Source organism: Alosa pseudoharengus, unplaced genomic scaffold (genome assembly GCF_046254945.1).
Source record: "Alosa pseudoharengus isolate Yale_2024_CS ecotype anadromous, Long Island Sound unplaced genomic scaffold, YU_APseudo_1.1 YU_APseudo_1.1_scf_23, whole genome shotgun sequence".
Classification (NCBI taxonomy): Eukaryota; Metazoa; Chordata; class Actinopteri; order Clupeiformes; family Clupeidae; genus Alosa; species Alosa pseudoharengus.
In genome coordinates, this window is record NW_027468685.1 from 30399866 (window position 1) to 30427616 (window position 27751).

A 27751-nucleotide genomic window follows, 5' to 3' on the forward strand; every position below is an offset into this window, starting at 1 on the left:
GCATATATTGCTGCAATCGGCCTGAAAGTAGGCTTCAAAAATTAGTTTTGTGTAATTGGTCTCAATACAGTTTAATTGTCCTACATTGAGTAGCCTACCACTTTTCAGTGATGGCGAATTAACATAATTGTAGAAATACTACTACAAACAAGGCTGTAATGGCTGTAGGTCTAATGTCTCATACACAATGCAAGAGCAAAAATTGATGAATAAAGTGTTACACTACCACGTGAAATACGGGACCACATAATGAGGTAGCAAGAAAATATTTAGAAACGTGTAATGGATGGTGTTACCTCACATCCTAAAATAGAATGGTTAATTGGAATAGTAAAGCATTAATAAAGAATACTCCACTGAAGCCACCTTGGTAAAAGTATTTCTTCCAACTACAATACAGAGCTTAAACTAATATTACAACTAGTATTAATTTAATTGCAAACAGAAATGTTTAGCCAGCAAGCAAAAGCAATGAATGCTGCGTAAAACAACTAAATATGATGCATATTATTGTTATTATTGTGCTATCAATGTGGCACAAACAAACAACCCTGCTGAAAAAACAGCTAGAAACCAGCTTATGCTGGTAGCTGGTTTAAGCTGGTGTAGCTGGTTGAGCCACCAGGTGGACATGTTGGCATGACCATTTGAGGAAGCTGGTCATTGCTGGGGTGACCAGCCTGTCATGTGGGGTACAGCTGGTGTAAAATGGTAATGCTGGTGACCAGCATGCCAAGCTTGACATTGGTGTAAGATGGTCATGCTGGTTTGCTAGAATTACCAACATAGGCTGGCATGGTCAGTCAAACCAGCAAAGCAAGAACAGCAACACCAGCTAAAATGACCAGCTTGAGGTGGTACAACAAGCAAAACCAGCTGAATTACCATCGTAAGCTGGGTAAACCAGCTGAAGGTATGTTTTCGCAAGAGCTTTGCTGGTCTAGCTGGTCAACCATCATAGGGTGGTCAAACAAACTGGTTAACAGGCTGGTCAACCAGCAAACCACCTTAAGCTGGCCAGGCTGTTTTTTTCAGGGAAAGCTAGAGTTGTTCTCTTAGTCACAATGCGCTATTCATCAAAACATCAAGTTAAACTGTATACAATTACCAATATTTCTTAATATTTAAAGATACAGTATGTAAATTATAGGGCTTTAATTTCACCCTGCTGAAAAAAACAGATGGTCACGCAAGCATATCCAGCTGGTGGCCCAACCAGCTACACCAGCAAAGACCAGCAGGAGCTGGAAGAAAACTCACAAAGACCAGCTAAAACCAGCTATCAAGCTGGTTTCTAGCTGTTTTTTTAGCAGGGCAGTATGATGTAAATTATGTTCACATAATAAGGTTTAGAAATCTTGTTCCATGTGCCTTTTTTCAATTTGAGAACCTACCCCTTCAAAGGCCTCTGCATGGCCCTCTGCATTTTCTTAATATCATTATTAAGAAAATGCATGATCAATTAACATATATATATTGTTTTGATTGAGACGTTGGAGCACTTCCTGTAAAAAAGTAGTTTCTCCTTGGTTTCAGTGATTGCTAATGAGATCCAAACAGCTTCAGAAAGTGACACACAAAGTTTGTTGGATTGCCTGAAGCATCTCACAACAACACAAATGCAATTAAGGGAATTCCATTCAATATATTTTGGGACAGAGAGCATTCTATTATTGCACTGCAAGTAAGATAGCCCTTATTTATTATATCTAGAAGGGGCAGACAGAGACAAATGTTACACCTTACATGACATAGTGTTACCTTGTTATCACCTTGTAATTAATATTGTAGTATTATTTTAACAGTAATAGTGACCAGCGAAAAATTGTCCATAGTAACAATGGGTAAGTCCAGCCTGCCCAAGACAGCCCAAACTTAGCCCCGTCCATGAAGTTCGGTCTGGACTTATTCCTTTGAGAAGCAACTCTGCCAGAGCCAGAGCGGTTCGAACCAATCAAATTGTTTGGGCGGGCTTTATATGATGATGGACAGATGAGCAACAGTACCTTGTCAATCACGTCGCCTGAGCACGCTTTGGTTGATTTTGTTTGCAACAAAAATGCTGTGCTAGACATTCAGATTTCGCTAATGTGTCTGTTGTACAAAATATTGCCACAATAGGCCTAACTTAAAAACAAAAACAAAAACGACCAGAAAACAATGTTAAGGCATTTGTGAAGAAGGATGGTTTGAGTGTTCTTCCTACAGGATTCATGGTAAGCTATTTCCTTGCTCTGATTGGTTAGGTCTATCCAATTGAGTGCAGAGTGCATTTCCCCCCTGTATCGGTTGAAACACACCCCATAGCCACTTTCCAGTGGAGCAGTATCAGACTCAAATTCTGCCTAGAATTGAGTATGACGATGTCAGGCTAGGGAAAGTCATCCTTGTAGATAAACTCACCATGTTCAATGAATTTCCTTGTGTGGAAAAAGTGCTGTAGATTTCCACTAAGGCTGTAAATGAAAGCTTTAAACTGATGATAAAACTATGGATGAGGTCAGGGCCCTTCCTTAATAGCCTGAAAAGTTATCTTACAAGAGTGCTGCGGTCAGATCCACTTTGTCTGAATATTTCTATGGGTTGGACACACAGGTACGAAGGAGACCTGAGAGGATTGGGAACGCACATGCTTTTCTAAACCAGCTTCTATTGATTCAGTGTAACAGATGTGGTGTGTAACCTCACCTGGACTGTATCAGGAGACCACACCTTAGAAGCCCAACAACCGCATAGCATATGGTGAGCAGTTTTCCCATCACTGTCTGTAATCGTACTAAAGACAAACACTGCTGGTCTGAAAGCCCTTAATGGAGCTGTATGTTTTCTGATGTTATTGTTGTGGCTGTAAGTCTATAGCAGACCATAGATATATATTGAATAGTCATGTAACATATTCTTCTTCCCTACTAGCTAATCTTATTACATTCACTAGGGCGAACAAGTCATGCATTGCTTAAAGAGGCTGTTGTTTTGTTGTTTGTAAATTCATGCCCTAAAGTCACGATTTGTCAGAAGTGCTCTGATTTCAGTGTTCCAAATTTCTCTTCCAGATGACTAACAGCGGTTAATTGCATGAGTTTAGAGTCCAGGCTCTGTACACAAAATAGTGTGCACAAGCTCCCCTTTCTCTTCCAGTGCAGATGGATATCCAACATCTGAAAAATGCAACGCAGCATCACTTACTGAAAGGGGTCTGACAAAATAAAATTGTGTCAGTGTTCTCTACTCCATAATTACTCCCTTCTTTGATCAGTCTTGTCCATTCTGCTTATTATTTTTTACACAAGGACAGCTTCAGTTGGCCACTACTTTTGTACAAAAATATTCAATTGGCATTTTGCTGGTTTTTTACAAAGAATGGTTCCTGGTATTTCAGGGACATTGAATTTGGTATGGTTGTAGTTTTCTCACATGCACAGTGCTGTTTGGTTGTATTTTAAGTATATAGTCTGTGTCATAACTCTTCTTTCATAACCCGTAACTCTGTAATACATTCTATTTTTCTATTTAATGTGCATTTTGTGTTACAACATCTACGCAAACAGATGTGATGAGTGTTAAAATGCCTTCAGTTGTTATGCAAAATAGGAGCCTTATCCTTTTCAAAATGGTCGTTTATATTACATGGTAAATGTAACACAATGAAATGGAAGATCTGATATATTCCTTGCCTGCCTAATCCGTATCTGGCACTAAAACGGATATGAAGGGGATATCTGATCATGCAAGTACAGTGTAACTGCCCAGACTGAAATGTTAAGGCACATGCAATTCCATCTGTGACAGTGGTATACATATGGTGTAAACTGTTGGCTACCTTCTGCTTATTTCCAAAGGGCTCAACATTATTCTTTAGAATGTGCATGCACATCCATTTACACTAAGGCTGTAGCATTCATCGCTACACACTCAGCCTCAACATTAGATATATGCAGAAAAAACTTTTGTGGTAGGACAACAAACATAATTTGCAAAAGCATCCTGCACTTGATACTACACACAGGAGTTCTGCACTCAGTGATTACTCAACAACAGGGGCCTCTAGTGTCACAGTTCAGGGATCAGTCAGTGTGTACAATGTACTTTGTGGAACTCTCATGTAATGGGGTTCATACTGCATGTGCCTGTTTGTGCAGTAAATGCTAAATTGGTCAATGGTTTTGTGGAATCATATATTCATATTTGAGTTTTTTTGTATTCTTAAAAATAACCATGAAAATGGTTTCTCTAATTGAAGAACATGACTTTTCAAGAGGAATCACCATCATGTCAATGGGGTCATCGCTCTTCTGAGGATACTTTGCTAGCCCTTAACTCACCTCAAGAGTACATGATGTACTTAAAGACCAACAAGTTCAGTGCAGTTGTGACTGCTCTTTGGGCCAATCCCTCTTTTACAGTGGTCATGTCTGAGGTGACAAAACAACACGGTCAGATTTTAAGTGGCTAAAAGCTTTGTGAAACTGAAAACAGGAAGATATGATTTGATATTCATGCTGACCCACAGATGATGACAGCAGAATAAAGGATCTTCATTAAAAGCATCTTGCGCTACATTAATGAAACATTGACACTCTGCAATCAGTCCTGGCTAAAGATTCTGGAGCGCTATGCTCCACTAAGGTCTTTGGTCTCAGCAATCCACTAAAAGTATGTCATTTGAAGGATTCCTTTACTGCCACAACAGAAAATGGCTTGTTCACGACGTGCCCCAGTGTGTGTAGCGAATGAGTGTATGGGAGAACATTTCAACCACAAATAATTAAAGACACGAAGACACCACTTACAATTTTTGATTTTTTTTTTTTTGTCTCAAAATAAAGGTCACACAGCGTATCGAGACCATCTACAACAGGAGATACAAAACATCCAGGCAATCATTATGCACGCTGCTGCCAGGCCTCACTACACACACTTCTATACACAGATGCTGCAGGGTGTGTGTGACTCAGGAAATTTACACAACGCTGTTTAAATGTACACTGCAGCAAAAGAGTAAATAACAAATCAAAAAAAAAGGAAAGAAATGAACAGATTTATACAGTCACTTACATTAGACCACAGAATGGCAAAATCTGTACACACACTCGCCGTAAGCGTAACCTAAACCTCTCACCCACACCCACACCACTGCAGGAGAGAGGGATTATAAAAGAGGTTAAAAAGAGAGAAGAGCATTATGGGCAAGTTTGGTGGAAAGAGTGAGCATGTGATGCTGATGTTAAAACTAAACAAAAACAAAAAATCATCATCAACTTGTTATGTTATTTTGAAAACAAAAACAAAAAATATCTGATATTACAATTTACAATATACAGCAAATGCAGTGATTTACAGAGCGTAGCTATCACACGCTCACAGCGGTAATCAATCGCTTTTTATCATCTGTTTCCTCAAAAAGGATTCCACATTTACACAAGGTTTACAAATATACAATTATACAGCAGTCAGCACTACTGGGATACAGTATAGATACAGGTCAACATCAAAAACCAGAGAAAAACTACAAACTTTATGTATATATTTATAAGTATATGCAAAGGTCTACAGCAAGAGTACACTACATACATTTAAAGAAGCAAGACCAGATGTGCATGTGCATGTGTCTGTGTGTAAGTATGCTTGTGAGACAGAGAGAGAGAGAAAGAGAAATAGAATACAATACGTACATTTAGAGAAAAAAGATTTGAGTATATTTCTCCCATGCTCAAAGATTATGCCCTGTTAGCCTTTAAGGACAATGAATTTGTTAGCTAAAGGGAGTGTGGCTGTATTATCAGTGAGTGTTGGGTTGTGTGCTGGCCAAAGTTTATGTGCATGTGTATCATTTTAAAAGTAGTTAAATGAAACACTTTAATTTCATAGAGGGTAGAGTAGAGAGATAAACAAAATAACTGAAAGAGATCCATGATGTTACAATTGAAGGTGGGCCTTTAAAGGCCACCTTATGCACCATGCCCACGGAGGGGGGTGGGCTTACAGGATTCCGTTGGGAGGAGCACACAGTGGGCCCAGGTCCACGCCGTTCTTCATGTAGTACTTCTCCAGCTTGGCTAGGATGTGCTTCCCGTAAGTGTACTTCCTCAGGGTGGCAATGTGAGGGCGAATCTGTGCACAAGCGCGCGCACACACACACACACACACACACGCGCACGCACAGCAGAAATAAGACATTTATTGATCACACATAATCACAACCTGGTTCAGCCCAATTTCCTACAAAGAAAGAAATTCGAAGGTGGAAAACCAAATTGTTCACCAACAGATTTACATTCATCACAAATGACATTAATCTTACAATTAACATCTGAGAACCCATTTGACATAATTTCATTGTCTATCCATTTCAAATCACCAAAAGGCATATATGTGTATGGGTTTGGAGTCTCGCCCAAAACACTAACACATGCAGCATGCAGTAAACATCTATTCCCTCACTCACCTTGTGCATGACAATCTTCCTCTGGGTGGGTTCAGCGACGTCAATCATCTTCTGCACCACGTAGTTGGCGTACTGGTCCTTCATCATGGTGTAGAGTGCACTGTGGGGTCCGTCAGCCATGCTGCACACCTCATCGATCAGCAGAGCTCGCTCAGCACGCAGGGAGTGGGTCACGCACTTCTCCACCACGTTACTGCGCCACACAAACCAGCACAAAGTATCACACACTGGCCAAAGGAAGACCAAGACAACCGCATTGGATTTGTTTATGATGCTTTTCAAGATTGACATGACAGTGCTTACACCTTCTCAAGAGGCATCGCAAGACTATGAAGCTTAGAAAGAATCCCGCACACTGACCATTCCGCAAGTAATTATTTATTTAGAATACAACGTTTTGGTCTTAGACCTTCATCAGGTAAAAGACTATGAAGCAAAAAAAAATGCATCATATTAATCATAAAATGTATTAGGGCTTAAAGAAAACCTCTAACCGCGTGGCTTTAAACAAGGCTTAAATCTACTGAAAAATGTGAGGTTGTGATTTAATTGATCCAATTCTGATTTCATGATCATCTTTCAACAATCTACAACTCAAAGGCTTTAAGTGATCCTCATTCCTCACCCATAATGTTATTTACGTTATCATTGTTATGTGTTGGTGTGTGCAGGGCGTGTGCTTTACCTTGCAAACTTGTGCTGACTCAGTCCCAGAACATTTCCACGGATCTCCGAGACGATCTTGCTCTTGTCTTCAGCTCGTCCATGCTCCAAAACGTGTTGAATCACGTAATTACCATACTGGTCCTGGAAGAGGTCGTATAATTACCACACTGATCCTGACACAAACACAATCTACTGACAATCTACAGTCTAAACAGAGGACATTTGAAAAATCTACTGAGCCCTCACACACTCCAAATGAAATTTCAGTATCTTGTGTACACCTACAATTAAATTATTTTTTGTACACCTACAATTAAATTATTTTACACTAATTATTAATCTGTCACAAAGTTTGCCAGTGTTGAAGTGAAAGATGTTGACTGCATGAACTGACTGCTGTTGTGTGTGTCTGGTCTAAAGTGTGTGACTGGTCTAAAATGTGTGGCTGGTCTAAAGTGTGTGGCTGGTCTAAAGTGTGTGGCTGGTCTAAAGTGGTCTAAACTGACCTGCACGAGCTGCTCTGTGTGAGTGTGGAGCTCCTCCAGGATGGGCAGGGTCTGCTCGGGGAGGCAGTGCTCAAGGATCCGCTGGATTACTCTGCAGCCGTAAGGATGAGTGGACAGAGCAAACACCTACGCACCACACACACAGTCAGTTACATCCACAAATGCCACAGCAAACACACGTATACACAATCTACAGTTCCCTAATGATGTACACACACACACAAAAACAAAATAAAACACACTATTCAAAACATGATGGTGTGGTCAGTTGTCTGGAAGAAGACCCACCTGTCCTTTAAAGGCGTCGATGATGAACTGGAGGGCATGAGGCTGGACGCACTCAATGCACTTTTGCACCACATGGTTTCCATTTTGATCTTTCACACACTTCAGGACATGCCCATCTAACTCGCGCACCATTTCACTCTGTGCAAGCAGACATAGGTCATTAGTAATTAAGTAATGCAAAACAGCTGATTTTAAAAGAAGCAATGTCTAGCTTTTGTGCTCGAAAACACAAAAATGCCTCTGGACCATTTTCACTTTGAAGGCATAGTGACTTAACAGTGACGTGCATTCTGTATACGTTTCAGGCCACTTCTTGCATTTGTTACTATTAAAGTGCTAACAAATCAATACAAACAGCTGACAAAACAGATCAATCTACAATATTATGAGGAGCTGTCCAAATGTGTTTGGACAGCTCCTGTAATTTGGATTAAGCTGCCTGCAGCACACGTCTGCACCTTCTGCTAACTCTGACACAAAATCGATTACACAAACAGAGTTCAGGGTAAATGTTGTCTTAGCAACAATGAGTGTATTATGAGTAAATTATTTCTTTGACCTCTGTCTTTTTATTACAGTGTTGTTTATATAACTGAACTGCTCATTCTAGCTGACTGTTGCAACAGGCTTTCCATTACTGGTTTTGTGGAACCACTTAAGGCAACAAACTCCTTCCAAAACACATTACAGTAACCTTACAACCATTTCCCTAAACAAAAACAGCAGCTTTATTTCAGGACAAATTGAAGTGCTGGTGCAAGCCTGTACTCACAATGACCTGCTGCTCCGAGGGGATGAACTCCAAGGCTTTCTGGATGACCCGGCAGCCGTACATCTGCAGCGCTAGCGACAGGACGTGACCCCGGATCCGCTCAGCGAGGGCCAGCTTCTGCTCCAGGCTACCAAACTGTGGACAACACACGGGGGAAATGCATCAGCAGCAGACCAGCACATACCAACGGATCAAGAAGCAAAAGAAATAGGTTGGAAGTACAGTATCATTTACCCTTAAAGTTACATTTAGATCCACACAGAGTAGCAGTACTGAGGATGAAGTACATGGCACAAGGGAAAAGGTGTACAATTTCAGTGGGTCTCTTGATTGCATGCACGACAAGTATAAATAATATATTAGGCTCCACACAACGACAGGTGAAAAAAAAAAAAATCAGACCACTTCAGTTATCACCAGGTATGATATCAATCCTCTACGTAGTAAAGCAGCCCCTTTCAGCTAAGAAATCCTAGACTACTTATGTTAGCTGTTGGCTTGATCATTTTTTTTGTACCAAATTACCAATTCAGTCAGTCAGGGCCACACAAAAGGACATGCCCACAGAAATGTCTGTGGGCAATTTCAGACCCACACACCTCAAAGAACTTCTGAATGACGTAGTTGCCAAACACGTCCACCATGAGCTGATAGGCAGCCTGCAGGATCTCCGTGAAGACCAGCTGCCTCTCAGACGGACTGGCCCGCTCCAACTTCAGCTGGATGAACCTGCAGCAACAACCAAACCACAACATAGTGTATCAAATAACCAATCATTGCTCATGCACAATGCTTCTTAGGGGTCATTAATGCAATTTGTTTGACAGGGTGCACAATACTTAAACACGTTTAGCACTTGATCTGTTGGGGGAGAAATCCACCCTAACTGACCATTCATGGACAACTGGACAGTCTGAGAAGGGAGGGAACTGGCAGAAACAGGGTAAACAAAATATGAGTCAAAATATAGATGCTCTTCTTTTAGCACCACCTAGTGGCAGCCAGACATCACTACATCTGCCTGGGTGCCAGTCAAAGGGATGAGGAACCATGTCGCCATATTTGGTATTCTTTAGAATTCTTATTTTCTGTCTGAACACTTTTATGAGATAAGCAATAACTGGAATGGATTAAAAAGTTTCTTGCACCGTCTTCAACTCCCAAAAACATCATAAACCGACAGAAAATGCTCACAATTAGTGAGTGAACAGACATGCAATTCTTCAGTCAGGTCATGACGCTGAAGGGAGCGGTTATCCCACTACACTCCTACTGTTCACATGAGCATTGCAAGAGCAGCCAAACATCACCACTGACACTGTGCAGTCAGTTAGCATGAGTTTAGTCATTCAGTCATTCGTTGATTAAGTCAAACACTGGTGCATGAATTTGAACGATTTTGCGCTCGTTTTGAGTGTTGCTGTATCTTGAAATGCTACCCACATCGATGTCAGTTGATAGCCCTGCTTTGCTTTTCTCTTGGTTAACATTAGTTGGCCTAAATATGTAATATTTTCTAACAACGGATGATGATTTACTTCAAGGGACAAGCTCTTCTCCTTCTGCGGTGGCAGACAGTTGATTTTTGTTTTGACCGTCTGTTATCTGTTGTTTAGCCTTTTAACACAATACTACTAGGGGTGGGCGATATGGACAAAAAATAATATCTCGATATTTTTTGTGATTTTGAAGATAACGATAATTAGTCGATATCCTTTAAAAAATTGTTTTTGTTAAAGTCTGAGTTCATTCAGCTCATTATTTATGAATAGCATCATTACAATAATAACCAATAACCTAACCTGTGACTTTTTAACCAAATCAACCAATGCATTGTCACTCTATGACACATTTCCAATTCTGCCCCCACTTGTGTGTGTGGCAATGACATGGTCTAGCCAGCTACATTAGAGAAGATGCATAGGCCTAACAGTTTCCCAAGAGAAAGTCTGAAGCTGAAGTTCCTTTCAAACCTTTACATAGGATTCACTGTAAAACTAAGAGCAGACCAACAGAGTAGCCTACATCTCAGTTATTTCCTTCTATGTTTTGTTTTAAATTTAGAGCAATCACGTAGGCTAGCATTCCAAGTTACAGAATAGAAACTAATGCGTTAGCTTATGGCTAATGTATATGAGAAATCCCATAGAGATGCTAACGGTTAGCATAATCGGTAAACGTAGATATTTAGAGCGAACTTCAGTCCATTTACAAAAGAGTTACATGAGAATAGTTATTTGTTTACAACTGACTATTAAAATACTCAAAGGCTAATGTTTTCTCTCCATATAATACCGTGTAGGGAAAAACGTGACTGTCTCATCAATGCTACTTGAACTTGAAACTTCAGGCTGCACGCTACAGCTGAGACTGGCACATGCAGGCACATGACCAGACAGGAGCACACATTTTTAATGTCCGTCTATCGTGTTATTTTGTAGTGAGAAGCCAAAAATCAAGATTACAATTTGTTAACTGTGCAGCCCTATGTTCTTCTTTTTGGTTTTTGTATATTTTGGGGGCTTTTTTGCCTTTATTTGGACAGGACAGTGAAGAGTGACAGGAAATAGGTGGGAGAGAGATGGGGTGGGATCAGGAAATGACCGCAGGTCGGATTTGAACCTGGGTCCCCGTGGCCACTCGGTCCCGTACATGGTACAGGCGCCGTAGCCTGCTGCGCCACAGCGCCCCCCAGCCCTATGTTCTTCTAACACATTCATAAACGTTGTGGAAAAGAACACACAATTCTAACACACAAACCTGGAGCCATGCTGGTCCTGGGAGAACTCCATGACATGTCCAGCGATCTCTCGCAGTTGCAGGTTGGGATAGCGGTTGTTGCGGAAGTCCTCAAGGAGGCGGCTGCGACCAGATGGCATCACGTCTGACATTCCATAGCGTAGCCGTGACGATGGGAACAGCTGGCTACTGGGACTGAAGAGGGAGGAGCCAGAGGTGGAGCTGCGGTACTTGGCCTCCGCCCCCGGGGCTGCGGAGATGAAACGGCCGCTCCCGTTGGTCAAACCACCTATCAAAGAGGAGGCAAACAGCAGGAAAAGGTGAAATTGAGTCAGATTGCGATTGCGAGAGATGCCTCATCACAAGATTTGAAACAGAATACAGAGTATGTGGGACACAGAACATTTAGAACACATACAGATAAAGTGATACATCATGACATGTATAGTGCCCAAAAATACTGCATGCCTGGGCAACATGCTACTCACATACAGAATTAGTTTGATTCTCAGATTACAACACAATCATGCATGAGAAGTTGGCTTAGTTAAAGGTTCAGTATGATGGAACGTAAAACAAATATGCAAATTCTTACCAAGGTTGAGACTGGAGGAGGAGCCGTGGTTAGACAGAGAAGGGGGTGGGGTCAGTGAGTGGGAGTGTCCAACAGGTCCAGGGGAAGGGCTGAAGCCTAGGCCATTGTAGAACCCTCCATGGCCAATGGGATTTAGGCTGCTAGGTGTCCGTTTGTACAACTCAGAACTGCCCGTCAGCGAATCACGACGGGAGGCACTACCTGTGCTTGAGTTAGCGACTGTACACACACACACACACACACACACACACACACACACACATCAATTACATAAACAATCTAATTCAGCACAACAAACCAGTGCAGGACATTGGTAGATCTAGTTTGTTCTTTTAGTAGACTGACTGTAAGCTAGACACTGCAGTCTGCTGCTGAATTCAAGAGGATGCATTAGGGTCCTACTCCCATTTGAATTCCAAAGGACTTCTACTGAGTTTCATAAAGCAGGGCTAACTCTACTTGTCTCTGTTCCGTCAAACATCTGCTACATGATCTGCCAGCTTGAAATCATACTAACTCCACAAACACACTTATGTCTCTCTCACACACACACACACACACTTACCAGCTGTGCCAAAGCCCCCCAGGCTTCCGAGTGCTGCCCCAAGCGATGAGGACCCATTGGCACTAAAACTGAGGGAGGAGGAGCCAGGCTGAGGCGGGCCCTGAGAGAACAGGGAGGAGCTCTGGGAGGAGGAGCTTAGAGAGCCACTCCCGTAAAAGGAGCTCCCGCCCAACGCTCCGCTGCCTTGCTGCCCCGTGGCCTGCTGGGAGCTCAGGGCCCGGAAGGCTCCACTGGCTCCGCCTCCAAGTCCAGCCCCGCCCCCACTGGCTGATGCGGCTGCAGCAGCAACTAGGATTTAAAAACAATAATTGAGTAAAACATCACCATTTGATACTAGTTTCTGATTTAATTATCCAGGCCAACTAGCAGACTCTCAAAGTACTGTTGCGTCGGTCTTGATGGTGACTGTAAATACAAAGGGTCTGTGTGAAACGGAAGGCAGCTGCTAGCTGCCTCACTCCCTTCATCTGCCTAACGAGTCACTTGGTGCATCAAGGTACCAGCTATGAACTATGTTTCGGATGGCCTTCCAAGATAGCAACAACGAATGCCGTTTCCAGGACACCAAGAGCTGACTTATTCAGTGGGAGTTGAAGCAGACACTTCCTAAAAAATCTTTGACCGAAGGCAGTATGAAAGATACAGCGGGGAAAATAAGTATTGAACACGTCAACATTTTTTTCAGTAAGTATACTTCCAGTGTTCTCCAGACATTAGTATTAACTTAGATAATCCACACATGTTAAAACATCCAAACATTAATGTTCATAAGTAGAGTTATGAGTAAAAAAGTGGAATGCCACAGGTACAAAGTATTGAACACGCCTACTGAAATTTCTTAAATACTTTGTGGAAAAGCCATTATTTGTAATGAGAGCTTCAACGCATTTCCTGTATGACTAAACTAATCAGTTGCAGTATTCAGGTGTGATTGGCCCATTCTTTTAAACAGATAGTCTTTTAATATTGAAGATTCCAGTGGTCCCACTTGTAAATCCTGATTTTTAGGTAACTTCCAAAATTGTTCAATTGGATTAAGGTCAGGGCCTTGATTTCCTTTCTCTGAAACCAATTGAGAGTTTCCTTTGCTGAATGCTTTAGATCATTGTCCTGCTGGAAGGTCTAGCCACGTCTCATACTCATCGTCCTGGTGGATGGCAAGATTCTCCCAGGAAAAATCGCTCCTTCAACTGTGTGAAGTCTGCCAGTACTATTAGATGAAAAACAGCCCCACACCTTGATGCCTCCACCTCCAAACCTCACTGTTAGTATGGTATTTTTAGGGTGATGCACAGTGCCATTTCTCCTCCAAATATGGTGTGTAGTATGACATCCAAAAAGTTTACATTTTCACCTGATCAGAATACATTCTCTCAGTATTTAATAGGCTTGTCCAAATGTTGTGTAGCAAACTTTTAACGAGTTTCGACATGTTTTTCTTCAGTAATAGAGTCATGCGGGGTGAGCGTGCATAGAGGCCATGGCGGTGGAGTGCATTACCTATGATTTTCTCTGTAACAATTGAACCTGCTGCCTCCAAGTCTTTCTGGAGTGGTCCTTGGCTCTTAGGCTACACTTCTGACTATCCTTCTGACTTCCTGGTCAGAAATCTTGTGAGGAGATCCTGTGCATGGCCGATTGATGATGCAGTGATGTTCCTTCCACTTGCAGATAATGGCTCCAATACTGCTTACTGGATGATTCTTAAGTTTTGAAATGCATCTGTAACCAGTTCCACTGATATGTTTTGCAACAATAATGTTGCAAAGGTCTTGGAAGAGCTCTTTACTTTTACCCATTATGAATGTTTCTTGTGTGACACCTTGGTAATGAAAAACCTTTTTATAGCTCATTAATATGTACTAATCCATCTTATATTAATTTCCACAGATATGAGGGATAATTACTTTCTAACTGCGTATAGATTCCAGCTCGTTCCTTGCCATTACTGCTTTTTCTTAGCATGTTCAATACTTTTTCACTGTGCCATTCCACTTTTTTGCTCATAACTCTACTTATGGACATTAATGTTTGGATTTTTTATATGTGTGGATTACCTAAGTTAATACTAATGTCTGGTGAAAATGTCATGCAAATAGCCTCACTGGAAGTATACTTACTGAAAAAAATGTTGACGTGTTCAATACTTATTTTCCCCGCTGTACATGAACGTGGCCTTTAAAATTCTGTAAAACAATTTATCTTAGAAGGCAGAATTTTAGATAAATACTAGATTTGGAGATGCCTCAGTGCCTTGCTGCCACCGAATGCTATCTTTAACGGCAGGATTTTTTTCCGTTTCAGACACTGCCAAAATCATTATAGGTAACACTCAAGTTACACGGTTTCCAACAATGTTATTAGCTCTTAATAATAAAGCTCCAGTTAAAAATCTGGCATGTTCAGTGTTACAGATCCCCCTTTTTGGGCATCTATTTCGGCAGAAATGCCTGTGCGCAAGGCTTCAGACACCAACCTTGCTCCAGTGGTGATATCACAACATGATTGGCACAATGTATTCACAACACACCACATGACTGGCACAATGTATTCACATGTCAAGGATGGGATATGTGGAATATGTGTAGACAACTGCCATATTGGCGTTACAATATAATGTGAAAGCACAGATCAGTGTTACAGTCCCCAGTAGCCTAATGCTATTAACATGGGTGTGAATGTTTGATTTTTGTGCCACTTGCTGAAATCTATTTTTAGGCGCATATGCAAGTGACACACTTGAATTCTCAGGCTCTGATTGACATGTGAAGATACTGTGGGAGGACTGAGGGGGCGTGAGGAATGTGGAGCTGGTGACAGGGCCACGCTGTGGAGGGCTGGACATGGCCATACCTGCCGTGGGGCTGATGATGACAGAGGCAGGAGCCATGAGTCTGACGGGCCCACTCCGTCCTCCTGTGTTGACCAACAGCGCCCCTGTCTGGTCGTAATACGCTGCTGGTGCTAGTACTGGGTAACCTGGGTGGACACACATATATTTTTTATACATACTAACATACATACACATGCTATTGGGCATATACACATAACATATTAAATATAACACACACACACACACACACACACAGACAGACACAGAGACACAAACACACTGACCTGGCACTCCAGCTGCAAGACCTTGTCCGAATGCAAGAGCAGAATTGACAGCTGCTGCAGCAACCAGCTGCTCAGCCTGCTGCCCCTGTTGTCCCTGGTTGGGAGTCAAAGGTCGCTGCGAGCCACCCGTGCGCATGACCTGCACCACATCAGGGGGGTCAGCACAGATCAGACTAACAGCAGGACTTAAGAGGGAGGACATGGCTGAGGACAGAAGCACAGGGTGGCCAGTCTTACCTGCTGCTGGTTCTGCTGTGTCTGTCCAGCTTGCTGCTGATTGGCTGAGTTGGAGGGGGCAGCTTGCTGCTGGAAGAGGTTTGCTGGATAAACACCCCAGGGAACTCCATAGTACTGATGAGGCATGACTGCCGGACCTTAACATACATGTGCACACACACACACACACACAACAGTCCATATAACACAACCATACAATACAACAGCAAAATCCAAACCGTTTCAGAGAGACCCAACTACGTGGACCAGGAGAAAAGCACTTTTCTTATTTTCATTCCTTCATTTTAATGAGCTTTTCCTGTGTGTGTGTTTAGTTATTTAAACAATAGCATTGGTGTTTTGCCCGGCACTGCAGTCACAACTTTCCAGGGGCTTGTTTGAGTTCACAAACAATTTAAACCCCCCTGCTATCCAAGTGGACTGGGCCAGTTTTAACAATGTATATGTAACATTAGCATTAATATTTTATAGTAACTTGTCCCAACTTAATGACTCCTGACAGGGTTTATGGTGGTGTGCTTTAAATGATTCAGTATAGTCACCCCATGTCAACCCGACCAATTTCAAGGGGTTTCCCCTTTGCATTTTAATGAATTTTTTTTCTTCATGCAAAATTCAGTTGGCGTAACTGATTTTTGGGCGAAGACATTTATTTTATAGTGCTTTTCTAACAGAGGAAAATGCTTTTATGTTATGGTGCTTTTTTAACAGCGGCAGAGGTTTTTCTAACAGAGTTTCATTATTGTTTAACGACGATTGAAACCATCCCAAAAACACTTAAGCATGGCTTGATTTCGCCATCATAAGAGCCGTGTCCATGTGTTGGCTTGATTTCGCCATCATAAGAGTGGTGTCCATTTGTTGGCTTGATTTCGCCATCATAAGAGTGGTGTCCATGTGTTGTGGGTTGGGGACCTACCCAGAGTGGCGGCAGCAGCAAGGCCAGCTGTGTAGGGGTCTGTGCCTGGGGGGGCCGCACTAATGATGTAAGGGTTGGGCACAAATGCAGCTGGAGCCAGACCTGCGGAGATGCAGTGAGCACCGGTCAGCACGGACACTCACACAAGCACAGGGAAACGACAGTGCCCACAGTGGGCTAGGTGAACGGCATAGGCTACTTTATGTGGGATGACCAAAACCAAAGCAGGTGATGAGGCAAAAACAGCCAAAGTTACTACATAGTTGATATGTCTGAAAGACACTTAAGTATTAAAACAAAACGGATTTTAAAACCTGAATAGAAGATAACATTCAGAATGTACCTGGTGTTAATGTAAATAAACTCCTGGGTATTGAAAGCTTTATATCACTATATGACGTACAGTACATATTCATTAATACACAGACACACAAACAAATGAACTGAAACCTATATAGAAACTGACCGATGTGAGGTTGCTGGGCTGCCAGGGCATACTGCTGCTGTTGGGCGGCTGTGAGCTGTTGGACTGCCAATGCGCCAGGCCTCTGAAACAACTGAGCCACAGTCATCCTCATTAATACCACCACAGACATCACAAGAAAGTCAAATTTTTTTCAGAGATTTCAGGGCAGTTCGGTACCTGTTGTTGCGAGTTGTAGTCAAAAAGGCCAACTGTGGGAGGAGCAGAGTCCAAGGGGAGAGGACCACCAGTATAATCAAACTGCAGTGTTTCCATTGAAACAGACTCCATGGGGTCAAGGGTCACATTTTGGGGCTCGACAGTCGGAAAGTCGTCTCCTGCTTTGGACATCGCCCCTCCAGACAGATCAACCCCTCCCAACTCCACCTCGTTTCCGGCAGGAGGGCAGTTCCCAGGACGGCTGGCAGGAAAAGCAAAACAATAGAGTGGTGAAATACATTCACACCGCTGACATTATATTGAGGAAAAAGTATAGCCAACCAAGCTCAAGTAGCTCAGTGTAGCAGGACGGACCTTACGTAGGCCTAAATTAGGACTTTAAAAAATATTGGCGCAAATTATCGGCCAGAATTCTGTTATCAGACCGATAATAATATTTTCATTTTTTCACTTATCGGCTAATAATATATCGGCCGCCGATATATCGTGCATCCCTAGTCACAAGTCGTGTTTTACAAGCATGTGAGCATGGTGTGGATACATTGTAACAACTACATGCATTATGATTATGTCGTCAGGGTTACTTCAGCATTTTACATTCTAGTGTTTCCCACACATTGACTAATCTGTGGCGGGCCGCCATAAGATCAACACTGGCCACCACACAATAATGTTCCATGTTGTAGGCCTACTATTTAAATGAGATAATATCCTTTCATTGAGCTGTTCCATGCTGCGCAACTTTGTTCAAAATTGCTGCATTCAAGTTTACTCTGCTATGGTCTTATCACAACATAGTAAATAGGGAAGACCAAACTAAGTTAGGTTATGCAATCAAGCCGTATCTCTAAGCTAACGTTAGAATACTTTTTGGATGTCGAGCTTAGCATGCTTAGTTACAGCCGCTTGCAGGTATCTATTCATTTTATTGACTCTGAATGTTTGCAAAATCCAGATGTAAATGTAAAAGTGTTTTCTAAGACTCAAAAGGGATTTATTTTAACTAGCTACATAGAAAACAATATGAATTGCATCCACACATACAGTATCAGTAGCATTTTAAATGTGTTAAAACTGCAAGCCTTCATCCCTCAACCAACTTCTTAAAGTGACAGGAGCTCAATTAGACTACATATTTACAATGTATTGACATCAAAGATACGTGTAATAGTTTACTGTGATGCTAACAATAGTTTAAATGTTGTTTACCATAAATACATGAGCTAGGTGCACAAATGTGAGTTATATGTGATATATACCTAAAATCTTTGACATCCACATCCAGACCATTTTGACTGGCCAGTCCATTAGGGTTGTCCATGACATCAGGCTCGGCCTCCACAAGTTCCTTTCTGTCCGGATCAAATGCAACTTTTGGCTTTGACTCCGCCCTCTTTTCGGAATCATCACCCTCAGAATCATGTGGGCCCTTAATGCACACAGGAGCAAAAAAGCCTCTTTAGACACACAGACAAGAAAAACAGTACACACAACAATTACATAGGCATTATGTCTACCTTTCAGATTTCAGTCTCATCTTTCACTGCAAGTTGCTTGCTAGTTTATTTTTAACCATGATGTTGAATGGTTAAAAATAAACCCAATGAGAGGAGAGGTTTTAAGAAGGTTCAAAATGAAAGAATGCAATAAATGAGGTGGAAAAGTGAGACATATGGCTGTATTTAAAGCCCAGATCAGGCTGCAAGGCCCTGGTTAAGTTGGATTCAGAAAATGCAAGGAATTGTGGAGGTCAAGCTTGAGGGCATCTACCTTATATGGAGTTCAGAGAGGAAATTAAGGCACTTGCAAGGCCTCTAGTACACAGCCTACTAATATGGGTCAAATGTATGAATAAATCTCAATTTGGGGTAAAATTAAGGTTGATTCACCTTCGTCTTAGTATAAAAACATAACAGATTAAAAGAATGAATGACTGAATGTGTGAGAAAATGATGAGTTGGAGGAAGAAATGGATGGCAGGTTCTTACAAAAGCTCCTTTACGCAGACATGAGTCAAGTTTCTCTGCGGGGGAGGAACTCAGCACATATTCCACCATGGAGACGCCCAATCCTCCACTCTCACTGCGTGGGGACAGGACTGACCCAGCCTCCCCAACGCCATGGAAACCCTGTACTGGCCGACGCTGGACCATGATTGGTTGAGAAACTGAATGTTCTGAAGGGGAACAGTGCAATATTTAGCGGCAAAACTATACAGAAACAGAACACACAACAGCAATCACAACACACACATTAGACACTTCAATTACAGTTACACAACACAACTTAACACTCTCTCATACATTGGGAAGAGGACCAGGGGCCTCATGTACAAAAATGCTGCGTACGCCACTTCTCATGCTCACGTCCGGATGTACGAAGACTGACTTGAACGTGAGAATGTGCGGTCCTCCACGCAAACTTCATGTCTGGCGTACGCACATTTCCAATGTGTATCGTCAGTTGGCGACACTTAGAGGCAATGCAGCGCAACAACATTAGTTGATCGCGAGTCTAGGCCTTTATTTGCACAGTATATTGTGAAACGTGGATTATTAAAAATGATTCGAATGACTTCGAAAGTAGGCCTATGTTTCTATATAAATGGACATGCAACATGCTCAAATTCTACTAAGTTATGCAACAACCTATCTGTGATGACAACTGTAGACTTATTAGAGGATACGAATTAAAAGGGAATGTGAAACCTATAGCCTACACATATAGATAGAATAGATAGGCTGACTAATAAGCGCGGATATAAGCTATTTCCCTTGGTGTGATTGACTGCATAGGATACTTTGACTTTCCTCGAGTAAGCATTCGCATTATTGTCGTCACACTTGTGTGCAAATATAGGGATATGATCCAGAAATCGTAATGTTGTGGCGATGTGGCCTGGATCAACTTTGTTTATTCCACCTCGAGTGCGCGATGCGTGGTAGCCTACTTGGACACGATTGATGTAATGTTTTTTTTAATTAATGCAGTTGTGTTGTAATGGTTCAAATACATCAAACCCAGTTATGCGAACCCTGTTACCTACTTGCAGACTGACCAATAATTCTACCACGGTCTCTGACCCTATAGCTAGCCACTGCTACGCTCTGCCACTACTGTTTTTTTTTTGTTATTAATTACAGATGATAAAGACGTACGATTATTGCCATTTTGTCGGATAAACACTTCTACCTCGCATTCGCTGGAGATATTTTTTTTATTTTTTTATTAATTTGATGATTTCAATTATTAAACTTTGGAGCAGGTTCGAGTATGAATGGATCCACAAATGAGTTTTCATTGTTATTAATATTGCGGGATAGGCCATTTTGTCTTCGCGGAGGTCTGCGCTCTCGAGTGGCCTTCTAGTTAGCATATTAAAATGAGTGTGATTGAGGGAGGAGAGAGGGTGGAGTGTAATGCTCGTGCTCGTGCTTAATTTCACGTTAATTGGGATGTACAAAGAAAGGCTGCGTGGAATGCTGCGTACGCACAGTTTCATAAATCAGGATATTTTTGTGCGTACGCTACTTTTCAGGTTTGCACGTACGCAATGTTTTAGTATGAAATCCACGCAAGTCTTTGTACATGAGGCCCCAGGTCACTAACAAATCCTCATAGCCAAGTGAGGATCACCTAAACAATCCAACTGCCATATAGCTGAATTAACTACAACAAGCTCTTTGAGTAAAACAAACATGGAGGTACAAAGGCTTCCCAAACATTCACTTTTCTACCATAGCGACATACTTCACAGGTCTGTGTGTAGTCTTTCTGTCTACACGTCATCTTTACTTTCTTTTGATGTCCAGTAAGAACAGAACGTAAAGAAGTACTGAAGTAAAGAAGCTAAATGGAGATATATATGGCAAGCACATACTTAAGGCTTGCCGAAACATATACACACAGGCACAAACAGCCATTGTATAAACTTTCAAAGGCCAAAAGCCCAGTACACATAAACTCTTTTACACACACGAACACAAATAAGCGCACGCACGCACGCACACACACACACCTGAAGCCCCCCAGGCGCTGTCCCTCCACTGGTCCAAGAAGATGCCCTTAGGCCCCTCCTTCCCTTCCTCCAGCTCCCAGAACTTCTTTCCGGTCAGGAGCTGCTGCAATGGCAGACCACAGGTCAATTACCTCACATGCACAGCCTCAGATATGTGTGTATAGTCAATGGTGAAACACTCCTTAAAGATTTTTTTTTTTACAATCATCAGGTGTGGCAGAAATGTTAGCATCCCAACCATGTACCAAGTCCATGTGCCCACAGGGAGCAGGGTTTAAATCCCACCCACAGTCATTTCCCAATCCCACTCTTCTTACAGTCCTACTCTTACTCATGTCCTCTTTTCACAGTCTTAGCTAAATAAAACACCCCAAAATCTATTGGAAAAGATTGGCACAGCATGTGGCCCCATAGTAGCTATATGTGTATTTGCAGACATAAGATCCTAAAAGCACCATTTTACAGATATACACAAATACAAAGTTCTTCTTCATAAATATACAATAACTGCTCACCTCACCCATGGACCGCCCCTCCAAAGCTAATGCCTGGAAGTCATGATTCAGCTCATCCATTGATCGAACCTGAAAGATTAAGCAAATCATACAGTCACAAACCAACAACCAGCAACCATATCTAGGAGCACGAGCATGAGCTAGTCAAGAGGAACAGCGTGAGAAGGGCCACAAGAGAACGGCTCCCAAATACTGCACTCACTGCAGCACACCACACACTGATAGAGCTTCACTAGTTTGCACTGCCATTGCAGCAGCTAACATCAAAAGCCAGCAGAACATCCGGATTCTGTCTGAATCAAGTCCCAGGAATATGAAGCCACCTTTACTTGTGTACCAGAACAGAAGTCCTTGCAGGATGTGTTATCTGATCATACAAACATGCTTTTATAAGAAATGTGAAACTTAACACATCTTAAACTTATCACAATATAAAAGAAAAAGAAAAAACATTAGCCTAACAAATATGAAAACATGTATAGGCCAATCACATGCAACTATGAATGGTATTTTCATCACCTCTTCCTGTCTCCATGGTGAGTGTGTCCTCTACCAAGGAGTCTGCCATGTTGCACCACCATGTTTCAGCAGTAGTCCCGAATGGACAAACCAAAACACTAGCTCTAGAGTGGGCCTTCTGCATTTTTTATGGTTCTTGAAGGACATATTAGGTTTTCCTGCACACTTTGAAAGGAAGGGGCATTAAGTCGGTTGCAATTCAACCTTGCCAAGATGCCATTAAATCCCATTTATGGCACCTTTAATGCTCTAACTTGATTTACACTACTTGATGGACAATTTTGAATTTGTCTGACCCAAACCCATTTGTAGACCATGTGTTCCTATTCACAGAGTCAAGTGAGACATGTTGCAAAGGTGCACTAAAGCTTAAGATCTAAAATGTATTCTGTCAGCATCCATACATAAATCTGAATGTCACTATGGTAACCAGGCTAACAGGCAAAACTAACAAACACAACCTAAAAGCAACAGGAAAAAGAGAACAGCTATCAGGAAACATCCACTACCAGTAACCAGCAAGAATTTATCAAGTATATAGCTGCAACCTCAGCATACATGGATGTGTGGACAGAGGTCAGAACTGTGGAATGGTGTCAGTGCTTTTAATGATGAGCAGGATGAGTAAACATTTCCAGTGAGAAGGTATCTGAAATGTTTCAGTGTGGGCATTCGTGTAAACACATGACATGTATTAATAACTTTGGAATTGTATACCAAACATTCCATTCTGATCAGTCACAAGAATTATGTGAACACATCCAAATCATATCTGATTTTTTTCCACACTGGGATGAGAACATTTGCAAAAACTAAGACTTTTTATGTGTGGGGTCAGTAGCCTGTTTGGGTTACACTGATCATTTAGAAACTAGACTTATCTTAGTGCCTATAACGTGTCTTAACTGGCAGGGCTCAAAAATGTTGAATATCTTCCAGCCACTAACTGACAAATGGTCAAATTCAGCCCCTTAATAGTCAATTATTATATTGTATCTGAAATCTACTAGCCATTTTCATATTTTACCAACATTTGGCTGGTGTTAATTTTGGTCCCTGTTCACTGGCCATCTTTAAGAAAGTATTACCCTTCATTTCTTCATGCAATGTTTGTTGCAAATGCATTTAAGCCAACGTGCACCATAACAAATATTGGTCTCCACTAGAGGAGGGGGGGGGGGGTGGGGGAGTAGTATGGCAAACCTTTTCAGCATTGTATCAATGTCGCAAAGGAAGTCAGGACAATCTTATTGTACTAAGATAACTGCAGACTCCCAATATACAAGTAAAAATAAATTGCAATGATTCGCAGAATCTGTTACACTGCCGTGGTCATATAACTTTATATGTATTATTGTATCATGGCATAAAAATGGTGACTTTCACTATTGTATTCACCTCTCCATCGTAAATCAAGGTTCTTCCAGAGGTGCGTTCAAATTTGCAAGTTTTCCACAAACAGTTTGAGGGGGTAGTTCTCTGCGAACATACTGGGAGTTGGACTAAAGGTTACCATAAAGATGGATGTTTAGCCCACACAAAATCATTAAAATGTATCTGTTCAAAGACAGCATGTTCGGCGTGAACGTTCGCCTCTATTCACAAAATGTTAACATACCTAAGGTAAAAATGTGTCATCCAGACAATTCTGTCACAAAGGGATACAAAGGGCAAAGTGTATTCTCCTCTGGCATGTTTGCTTTATTTGGGTGTGCTATTAGCATGTCCCTAGCAACATTAGCATAAGGTGAATTGGTGTGTAGGGTTTTTTCATCTAAAATTAAGCTTACAGATCCATTCAATAGTCTTGATATCTTGATATCTTAAGAATGGTCTTTATTTTACCATACCCCAATGCCTGCAATACTTTTTTTTAAATTGTCCATGCTAAGATGCATGGTTGTCATTCTAACTGAACCTGTAAATTGGCATAAACGAAATCTGTGTGAGTAAACCACACCAATGTAACATACTCACTGTGTGCTCTTTGAAGTTTGCTCTTTGAAAAATGCAAATAAGATGGGTGGATAGCAAACGTCTATATGGAGAAAGGCCACAGAGTGAGACTCCCATAGCCTGCTTCCACAAATGTGCCCTCAACATTGTCTGCAATATTCTCTTTGAACAGCTCCAAACAGCTTGAGGTAAAGGACTTGACTGCTGAACTTTCTTTCTCTGGTTGCCAGCTTTACCACTCTCAATCAATCCAACAATACAGGAGTATCTTCAACCAACATACGTTGCCAGCTTACCTATGAAGTCAATGTAGCTATAAAAATAATATGTCTAATGTACATGATTCATTTGATCACCAGCAAATCTACTGAAAATGCAATGAAGCAACATGCAAAAGATTTGTATTGCAAATTCTGTTTTCTAGAACTTTATCTATAACTATATCTGAAACGATACTGACACAAAAGCTGTATGGAAGATGCAGTGCCGTTGGTAAGTACTAAGAGCATGTTCTGTGCCATTCCATGTCCATCATGCCTGGATCCTTGCCCAGGACACAGATCTAATCACACTTGGATTGCAAGTTTTAAAAAAGTTGAAAAGAGGCATACTTATACCATTTCCTTGTTCTCATGACAACTTGTAACTTGCAATTCAGCCAAGTTTGAAAGTGTGGTCAGTTTAAGGTACAGTCTGCAAAAGTAGTTGATATTTGAGCTCAACAACCAATACAATGACACTCCTCTATTCTATGCTTCTGAGTCCATGTGTAGATTGACTGGAATAGTTTGTAGCCTGGTCCCAGCCACTTTCTTTTCCCTTTCACAAAGCCACAATTGGAATTCTGCACAGCACTTTCAACTTCACATAACTTCACTCAGCATCTGTAGGTCAATTTACCAAATTTTAGTTATGTCATGTAGTAAGGCTATGGCTAGTCTTGTGTAACACCTCCTATGGTACCAAACAAACACCTTGGCACCACCTTAGGGAAACCTACCTTTAAACGTGATTTTTACACCAATCTATCACCTTGAGAAGGCAGAACTCAAAGCAGCAGCACAGAATCAAGTAAGAGAAAAGCTAGGACGAAGGATGTTCCTAACGTTTCAAAAGCAAAGCTAGCCTCATGCATATTACCAAACTCAACAACCAACTTTAAAACAAGTTGTTCCCACGTACTTTTGTCACAAATTACTATAATTCTTCAAGGGCCAATAGGAGGCTGTGACTTTAGGAAGGGTTTAGGAAAAAATACCAACGCTGTTCACCACTAAAGACAGGGGTTCACCTTGCTCTGAATGCGGGGTCCAGTAGGAACGGACACACTATTGGCTAATGCAAACTTTGGGGTGGGAACAGACAGGCCACTCACCTGGCTGTCGCCATGTATGCTGTCACCAGCGGGCCAGCGCTGTTTGCCGCTGCCGTACCCAGGCTGTTCTCCATGCTGCCGCTGAAAAAAGTAGTCCACCATTGCGTCGTCTTGGGAACGCCCCGCCCCCTGAGAAGGGGGAGGCGGCTGGGGGGCGGGGCCAGCGGCACTCAGCACCACGGGCATGCTGGGTAACGGACTGTCAGAAGGCGGCGGAGTTCTGCAGTGCAGGCTGAAGGAGTCCCAGACAACAGCTTTCCTCTTCAACACACACGCACCACTCATACCACCACCTACAGATACATAGATAGATAGATAAACATGAACACCAATAAAAGCTTTTCAGTTTCAAAGACAACCTCACCATTCCCAACACAGCACCCAATAAGCAGTCAGTGTTTCCCACAGAATTGAATTCTATTTGTTGTGGTAGGTTTGCAGAATTAACTCGAATGCAACAGTTTTTAACAAATTAGTGCAGCACGTTTATGATTCTAACCAGATTTAAGCACAATTTAGTAAAATCATTGTGTGGTGGTCAATGTTGATATTGTGGTGGGTCGCCAAAAATAAGTCAATGTATGGGAAACACTGGCAGGTAAAACACAAACATTCACATGAACTCCAATCCTTATTCTGATCCATCTATCTGGAAGCGGTTCTCAAAACTAGCTTCATCACAGGTGTGTATCAAGGTGAGAGGCCAACCATCAGGAAGTTCAGTAGGGTCACTACAAATGGCTGATGATGCAAGATCCCACATACCTAAAGCACTGCCTAATCAACAGTAGTAACTCATCTTCTTACATAAGCCCTAGACAACACCAGTGCACCAATATGAACAAACATTAGTCTTTATAAGTGTGTGTATGTGTTGATAAATACAGTCTCTGGATTTTAAAAACACCCGGAAATGGGCCTGAATGATAGTTCACAACTTAAGTAATGTTTTGTGGGCTACAACACACCACACCTCCCGGAAGTACCCCCGCACTATAACGGCTTTGACAACTTCATCTACACAAAGTTCCCACCTGCTGTCAGCTGAAGAATCGCCTTTTGACATGAACAGCATGAAGGAGCGAGAGGAAAGCTGTCAACCCTGTGGCGCAAAACATGTCTTTAGTAGGCAAATGGCCCTTGACAGCTCAAGATGTAAAATCATTGTTGGTGCTGGTGTAAACAATCCTAATGCTAGCCAGCCAGTGCTGTATGAAAATTCCATCTGAATGAGTACAACATACACTACAGGGCTGGGCTGTCGTTGTTGTTGTTGCTGCTGTGTTTTTATGTCAGGGACTGAAACATTATAACAATCGCAGATCCGGACTGGAAACACACGGGCCTTTTCCGTGAAGCGCGAGGGTCCCCATTATGAGGAGAACGCGCACGTAGCAACAGCGACATTACTAGCCTGTAAATGTAGGCCGACAATAACGCCATTTCCCCCAAATCCTTGGGGTTGTAGCACGAAGGTGCATAAGCGTGATATTCCACAGGTCTTCATGACGCTAGCACTAACAATAGGACCGAACGTGCGAGGCGTCTGAGCGGAAGATCCATAGAATACACAGAGAGAGGGAGGGGAGGGAGGAAAGGGGGCGGCAGTGCCCACAATCATTCAGTCCTAAAAGAGTCGTTACAATAAAATCCAACGTACGGACACACACATGAGGATGTTTAAAGTCACTGGACATGCATAACCCTTTTGTTGGATGATACTTACAGGTGGAGGCTGCAGATGGTGATGGATTTGCGCGCCGGGTCTCTGAACTTCCCTGTCTTTCACTTCGACAACATGGCGGCGCAGACGAAGCGAGCAGCCGCGCGGCATCCTGGGTACTATGTGAGCAACCGGGTGGTTCAGTGCGCCAGG

General features: G+C 42.1%; 1 protein-coding gene across 4 annotated transcripts; it reads right to left on the reverse strand.

Moving 5' to 3' along the window:
* Positions 1–4807: 4807 nt before the first annotated feature.
* Positions 4808–27696, reverse strand: pum1 (pumilio RNA-binding family member 1). 4 transcript variants are annotated; one of them, XM_076302303.1, is made up of 22 exons: positions 27602–27696; positions 25876–26168; positions 22026–22094; positions 21511–21610; positions 19481–19668; positions 18752–18921; positions 17493–17733; positions 17316–17406; positions 16850–16951; positions 15931–16067; positions 15694–15832; positions 15430–15555; positions 12577–12864; positions 12012–12230; positions 11438–11705; positions 9277–9406; positions 8678–8812; positions 7906–8043; positions 7618–7743; positions 7131–7252; positions 6446–6638; positions 4808–6111 (listed from the first exon to the last, which is right to left on the reverse strand). In XM_076302303.1, exons 2-22 carry the CDS (start codon positions 26158–26160, stop codon positions 5980–5982), a joined length of 3399 nt encoding a protein of 1132 aa, XP_076158418.1. In that variant the 5' UTR covers positions 26161–26168; positions 27602–27696; the 3' UTR covers positions 4808–5979. The 4 variants fall into 4 exon arrangements, with proteins under 4 accessions (XP_076158418.1, XP_076158419.1, XP_076158416.1 ...); XM_076302304.1 differs by having other exon boundaries at positions 15931–16058; positions 21511–21613; XM_076302301.1 differs by having other exon boundaries at positions 21511–21613.
* Between the last annotated feature and the right edge of the window lie 55 nt (positions 27697–27751).